At 35.3% G+C, this 7,062-nt stretch overlaps 1 protein-coding gene across 2 annotated transcripts; it reads left to right on the top strand.

Moving 5' to 3' along the window:
* Positions 1-2,090: 2,090 nt before the first annotated feature.
* On the top strand, positions 2,091-6,970 carry amd (alpha methyl dopa-resistant). 2 transcript variants are annotated; one of them, XM_068284871.1, is made up of 3 exons: positions 2,091-2,281; positions 2,359-2,593; positions 5,649-6,970. In XM_068284871.1, exons 1-3 carry the CDS (start codon positions 2,202-2,204, stop codon positions 6,873-6,875), a joined length of 1,542 nt encoding a protein of 513 aa, XP_068140972.1. In that variant the 5' UTR covers positions 2,091-2,201; the 3' UTR covers positions 6,876-6,970. The 2 variants fall into 2 exon arrangements, with proteins under 2 accessions (XP_068140972.1, XP_068140973.1); XM_068284872.1 differs by lacking the exons at positions 2,091-2,281; positions 2,359-2,593 and adding an exon at positions 4,731-5,117.
* Positions 6,971-7,062: the final 92 nt, after the last annotated feature.

The following is a 7,062-nucleotide window of genomic DNA, read 5'->3' as shown; positions in this document are numbered from 1 at the left end:
TCAGTTTAAGTTACTTAACAGTAGAAACAGTTTTCTATTAATTTAATTAACCTTGAAGATAAAGTTACAAAAACTTACTAGAAATTAGAATTCCTAAGGAAAGACAAAGGAAAGATGCCAGGGAAATATAGTTAATGAAATAAATATAAGATCTTGTCCCTATTCAACTACCTACATTGTTTCCAACTTCCACTCAAAAATCTAGTTCAAGTGCAAAATATTCAAAATATAAATTAATAATCGAAGGTCTTACAATGTCCAGATTTGTTTATTGGAAACATCCTTTTTTATATTCCCGAAAAGAAGGATAAAAGCATCTTCTTAATCAGCTCGGCAAGACATGAACCCAGCCACCATGACAAAAAAATAAAAACAAATGCCAGAGTCGACATTTAAGTTTGCTTTTAAGAAAATTGATAGAATATTGTTTAATTATAAATTATTGATAATCAAATTATTGTCTACTATAATTTTCTAGGTAAATCTGCGGGGCTTTCCATATTTCCCAGTACAACGAACACTTCAGATAGTAATTTGTTAAGAAATAATTATCTTTTACATATATTTAACACCTTATCGATTCAATTCAAAAAAAGACAACACCAACAAAATTGGGCTAACAACGGCCATCAAATTGTTTGGTTGACCCTGAAACCTGCCGACAATGATGGCTGATGAAATGCATTTGGACCGAGACCTAGTCACAAGAGCCATGGCCAAGCAACTTTACTTCGGGTCACTTCCGTAAAGTGGCAGCTGCTACTGCAACTGACTCTGATTCGCTGCATCGCTTACAAAATCGACTTTGACTTTCAAATTTGTCTGCCCGAATGACAAAACGGGAATGAAAATATACATATCTATTTGAATGTATGTGTGTCTTTAAACTATCTACTTAAATTGTTTGCCAAATGATTTTTGAACGAGACCAGTTAATGAAACCGGATTGTTTACAGCTTTGTCTAAATAGTCGTTAGATGACAATGGTTTTTGTCTCATATTTATTAGACAATTACAAACGCGTAAATTATATAAATTTTTCACTTTTGTCTTTGGGTTTTCATGTCATTTTCAGTAACATAGTTACATAAATCTCGACAATGGTCTACGCTCTTGGTATTTGTTTTTGGCCCTACAAATACCAGAAAAAAAAAACACAATATATAAAATAATAATAAAAAACCAAATAAACAACCCAAAACTTGCTGTTTAAGCACATTTTCACACATAGCATCATCTGACCGCTGTTGCTGCAGTCAGTCTATGGCCACTGGCCTACCTCAAGAGGGGGCGCCCATGGAGAAGCTAAAAGCAACTACACAAAATTTTAAATGATTGTTTTCTATTAAAGTTAATGTTAACATAAGAATCCTATTAAAGTTAAGATTAATATAATTAAAGAAATGATTTCTATTATCTACGAAATTTTCAAATTTTCGAGTGAAATGTAAATCAGTTTACAAAGATATCGAGATTGGCAACTGTTTGGAAATCCAGTTATCTATTTTTACCAAAATACAGATAACTTAAACTTTCTAAATGGTTTTTTAAAAACATTTAATCAAATCCTAAGGACTAGACCTTAAAATTTTAAATTTAAAATTAAATCTATAACTCATATAATAACCAAGAACTCATTCGACTCATGGATTAAGAAGTTCGAAAGTCTTAATTTTTTGAGAAAATTACCAAAACGATTTGAAACATAGTCAATTTGGAATAGAAGACGAAAGAATGTGTCCTTGGTAGATTAGTTGTAATCCTTGGTAGATAAGTTCGAGTCTAATTGTAAGTGGCACAGGCATTCATTAGGGTAACAAGAAGGATATCGCTTCAAATCCCAATCTCCTTCGTTCTTATAAGAAATAGATTGATTGATGGTCATATATCTTTTCAAAATAAATCTGTAAAGAATTTCTTTTTAATTTTATAATTTCATCACTTTGTTAAATCATTTCTTTAACTGCCCCCACTAGATAAAATCCTGGCTACGTCTTTGTTTAGGGCTGTTGAAAGTTTTAACGACCTATGCGCGACTTGCTTGTTTTTCGGCAGCGATTCATTGAGGTTTTGATCATTTATAGATTCGAATGTCAACCGTGCACAAGTGCAAAACTCGGACAGCGCATTGACAACAAAAAAAAAAATAAATACAAATACCTTTAGTCCTTTTTAAAAGAAAAAAAAAACATAAAAACAAAATGGACTTTGATGAATTTCGCGAATTTGGTCATGCCTCAATTGAGTTTATTATCAACTATCTGGGCAATATACGTGAGAGGTGTGTTCTGTGAATTGAGTGCTATATAGAATATATATTAGAAAACCAAAAAAACTTTATAATTTTTACTCCCATAGGGATGTCTTGCCCAGTGTGATGCCACATGCTGTTATCAATCAATTGCCACGAGAGATACCCGAACAGCCGGAACATTGGAGGGAAATTTTAAATGACTTGGAGAGTATCATTTTACCCGGTTTGACCCATTGGCAATCGCCGTATTTCAATGCTTTCTATCCTTCATCTACATCAGCGGGTTCCATCATTGGAGAGTTGCTAATCGCAGGAATTGGTGTTTTGGGTTTCAGTTGGGTGAGTTTAAAAAAATAATGACCCTGCAAAGATCCTTCATATCCCTTACAAAAATAACTAAATTTTTAAAAATATGTCTTTTTACCGAGTTCAAACTTTACTTTAAAAAAACAGATACATTATCGCAATAGAATGATCGAAATAACCACTAACTAAATTTACACATAAAAACTGTTCTCTAACGTTAGATAAAAATGAAATCAGAAATTAAGGTCACCATTTTTATGGCATTATGTATGTAGACTTTCTATACGCTTGCAGAGGGTATTATAAAATTGGTCAGATGTTTGCAACGCACAGAAGGAGACGTTTCCGACCCAATAAAGTATATATATTCTTGATCAGCATGAGAAACTGAGTCCATATAGCCATGTCCGTCTGTCCATCAGTGCGTATGCGTTTTATTTAGCCATCTTAAAAGCTATCGGGTTGAAATTTTAGAGAGATACTAGAGTCAGATCAAGTATGGAAATCTCTAGAATCGGGCCATTGTATCAAATATATGTATTTATACGTAAAGTAGGTGAAGCAGTTGTAGCAAAATGAGTAACAATGTTTTGTTTCTGTATTGATGAATTGAGTTGCAGAAAACAAATTTTGAACATGTAAAAATATTATGCTAAGGACTTCACCTTGGTATAGCCGAAGTTAGCTTCTTTGATTTTTATCAACATTTTGGGCCTCTTTGTTTCTATAAAATTAAACTTCATTGGGCCACTTTTTAGCAATAATAGGCCATAATAACTTCTAGATGATTAAACCTTTCAACACCATATAAATAATTATTTAAGAAGTACCTAAATTCTTTAAGTCCTTCTATATGGAAATTCAAAATCTCCAATCAGTTATTATAGTTCTCATTCAAGACTGTTTAATTTGGACGATTCAAAAATGAAACTGATTAAATTTTTTAAAATATATAGAAATGAACAAAAGGTTTGGTAAGTTCTTAAGCATTTGAAACGACATTTTAAATTCATAAAATTTTTAGTATTAAATTAGAATCCAAGTTTTAGAGAAATATTTGGTACACAAAGAAAAATTACAATTGATAATCAACAAATCAGTGTACAAAATTATGTAATTAACAAAAAATTAAATTGTTAACAAGTATAAAACTCAGAGAGCAAACCAAAAAAAAAAGGTGTCTATAAGTAAATTCATTGATCGGTGTCTATTATAAGTATATGGGGATCCCAATAGTCTTTCTAGTCAATCATGTTGACTAAACAAAAAGGTGGGAAGCTGCCGAACACTTGCTATTTAAATACGTAAAACGAAATACAAAGATTCATGTTCTCTATGTAATTATGTAATTATCAATAGTTTTTTTCTATTTAACTCACTCTCTCCCACTCCATGTTCCAACCCCAGGAAAATGGTTTAAACCAAAAATAATGTCAAGGCCGGAAAATAACTCTTACCAAAGCTGAAGGCAAAAAACCAGTTGACAGTTAATGCAATTAAGAGAGCAGCTCGAAGAGAGTTGAAAGTGGGAACACTTAAATTTAGCTGCCAAAAGTGTTCCCAAAGCCAGCATTTAGTTTAGGTTGGGAGAATGGGATCGATTGAATGATAAGTCATTAAAAATCTACCTGAAATGAAAATTATTTAAACGAACTAAAGGCAACTATGTGGAACATTATATACTCTTTCAATTAATGATTTCAAAATAAATAAAAAAGTGTTTTAAACTTCGGTAGAAGGATAGTTAGTAGATATAATTAAAAAAACACTGAATTTAAAATTTTTTTAACTGCTCCTCCAATTTACATTCACCCTTTGTTTGTTAAGTCATTTGCTCAAACAATTTGATAGTACCCTCTGCAAGGGTATGATAAAAAAAAAATTAAATTGATTTAACGTGCCTCTTAACAACCCTAAATTAATCTGCCCGATTAGAAGATTAGATAGATTTTTAATGATTGGCATAGCTAATTGGTCACTTATTGTATTCCCAAGTCATGCAGCATTCTCCGAATCTTCGATTCGTTGCGCTTGACCACTGTGCCATTGTGTGTCCAGAGCGTTGAGTATAAAAGCCAGCCCATCGTCAGTTAGCGGCTTCAGAGTGAACTCCACAGCGTCCCAGAGGGCATCATCATTGCGCTTGTTGTTGGTCGAACTTCAGTTACAATTTTCGTAGACAAACAGAAACGTGAAAAGTGCAAATAGAATATATTATAGACACTCTGTTTTCCTACACATAATGGATGCAAAAGAATTTCGTGAATTTGGCAAGGCGGCTGTTGATTTTGTGGCCGATTACTTGGAAAATATACGTGATCATGATATTCTACCCTCTGTGGAGCCGGGTTATATGCTGGATTTATTGCCCAATCAAATGCCTGAGAGTCCAGAATCATGGCGCGATATATTAACCGATATTGACCGCGTTATCAAACCAGGAATAACACATTGGCAATCGCCCAATATGCATGCCTATTATCCCACCAGTGTCTCTTATCCCTCAATTGTGGGTGAAATGTTGGCCAGTGGCTTTGGCATTATTGGTTTTAGTTGGGTACGTAAACTGAGAGAGAGAGAGAGAGAGAGAGGTGTGTGAGAGTGAGAGGAGACAGAGAAATCTCAAATCATCTCATTGAATGGGAGCCCTTTGTTTGCTTTGGGCCGCAAGTGAAAGTCCATCGATAACAAAAAAAAAAACATTGGCAAACAGGTTGTTGTTATCAAAACAGAAGACAATGAAGCGCGAATGGAAATCTTTTAGATTCATCAAAATATTGACAATACATTTAAATTTGCATTTTCATTAACATAATAGTAAAATATCAATGTGCATATAAAACGAAAGTTAAAACCAAGCAAAGGATTCTAAATTCATAAGATTGAAAATCTTTTTAAGGAAACCCAATCAATGTAAAACAGAAGTCACTGAACTCTGCAGTCAAGTCAAACGCCCATATTTACTTTCCTGATACTGCTGTGAATTTTTTAATTAAGTGATAATTACCTAAAACAATGTTAAACAATAAAAAACATATAAGTAAGTCTTTAAGATTGAAATTAATGTCAAGTATCATCTCGTTTCCAGATCTGCAGTCCTGCATGCACAGAATTGGAAGTTGTTGTTATGGATTGGTTGGCCAAATTTTTAAAGTTACCTGAACAATTTCTGCATGCCACTGAAGGACCTGGAGGTGGTGTCATTCAAGGATCAGCCAGTGAAGCGGTTCTTGTTGCCGTGCTGGCTGCCCGTGAGCAAGCAGTGGTCAAGTATCGTGAACTTCATCCAGAACTAAGCGAGAGTGAGATTAGAGGCAAACTGATTGCTTACTCTTCGGATCAGAGCAACAGTTGTATTGAGAAGGCGGGTGTAATTGCTGCCATGCCCATTAAGCTATTGCCAGCTGGCGAAGATTTAATTTTACGTGGTGAGGCCTTGAAAAAGGCCATAGAAGAAGATGTGCAAGAGGGTCGCATTCCAGTGATTTGTATTGCCACACTTGGCACTACAGGAACATGTGCCTACGATGACATTGAGTCCTTGGCAACGGTTTGTGAGGATCACAATGTATGGCTACATGTGGATGCTGCCTATGCTGGTGGAGCTTTTGCCCTAGATGAGTGTGCCGATCTGAGACGCGGCATAGATCGTGTGGACTCATTGAATTTTAATCTTCACAAGTTTATGTTAGTGAATTTTGATTGCTCGGCCATGTGGCTAAAAGACGCCAACAAAGTTGTTGACAGTTTTAATGTGGATCGCATATACTTGAAGCACAAATATGAGGGGCAATCGCAGATACCCGACTTCAGGCATTGGCAAATTCCGCTGGGACGTCGGTTCAGAGCACTCAAAGTGTGGATCACATTCCGTACTCTTGGCGCCGAAGGATTGCGTGCCCATGTCCGTAAACATATCAGCCTCGCCGAGCAGTTCGAGAAACTGGTGAAAGATGACAAACGTTTTGAATTAGTTGCCCCACGGGCATTGGGTTTAGTTTGTTTCCGACCCAAGGGAGATAATGAGATTACAGCCCAACTGCTGCAGCGTCTTATGGAACGCAAAAAGATATACATGGTCAAGGCAGAACATGCGGGTTGTTTATTTTTAAGATTTGCAGTTTGTGGCATGGATCCCAAACCCTCGGATATTGACTATGCGTGGTCGGAAATCGAGACACAGTTGACAGATCTTCTGGTAGATCAACAACGTCTGCTTGAGACACCAAGTAAGGCCGGCGAAGTGGGTGAACTGACGCATCATTTCCAAATCCTAGCAAATAATGGCAATGTAACGCATGAGAAATCACAGTGAGCAGCATAAAGTGTACTTCGATTTCCATTTTCAATTATTTATATCTCCGTATTTATAGTAAATATTGTTTTAATAAAGAAATTAAAGTTAAGAAATTTCGAGATATCTAATCCAATTTTGGCGCCTCAAATGCAGTGTGGTAAAACGTTTCAGTGTTGTGTTACTGCGCAGGTACTAGGGATGGGAC

Source organism: Drosophila tropicalis, unplaced genomic scaffold, assembly GCF_018151085.1.
Source record: "Drosophila tropicalis isolate 14030-0801.00 unplaced genomic scaffold, ASM1815108v1 contig_393, whole genome shotgun sequence".
Classification (NCBI taxonomy): Eukaryota; Metazoa; Arthropoda; class Insecta; order Diptera; family Drosophilidae; genus Drosophila; species Drosophila tropicalis.
This window is presented reverse-complemented; position numbering and strand designations above follow the sequence as displayed.

What these genes read in the sequence shown, in the direction of transcription:
- amd (XM_068284871.1), top strand. Translation starts at nt 2,202, where the DNA reads ATGGACTTTGATGAATTTCGCGAATTTGGTCATGCCTCAATTGAGTTT. An exon ending in CTGGGCAATATACGTGAGAG is followed by an intron (nt 2,282 to 2,358) that starts GTGTGTTCTGTG and finishes TTACTCCCATAG; the next exon opens with GGATGTCTTGCCCAGTGTGA. An exon ending in GTGTTTTGGGTTTCAGTTGG is followed by an intron (nt 2,594 to 5,648) that starts GTGAGTTTAAAA and finishes TCTCGTTTCCAG; the next exon opens with ATCTGCAGTCCTGCATGCAC.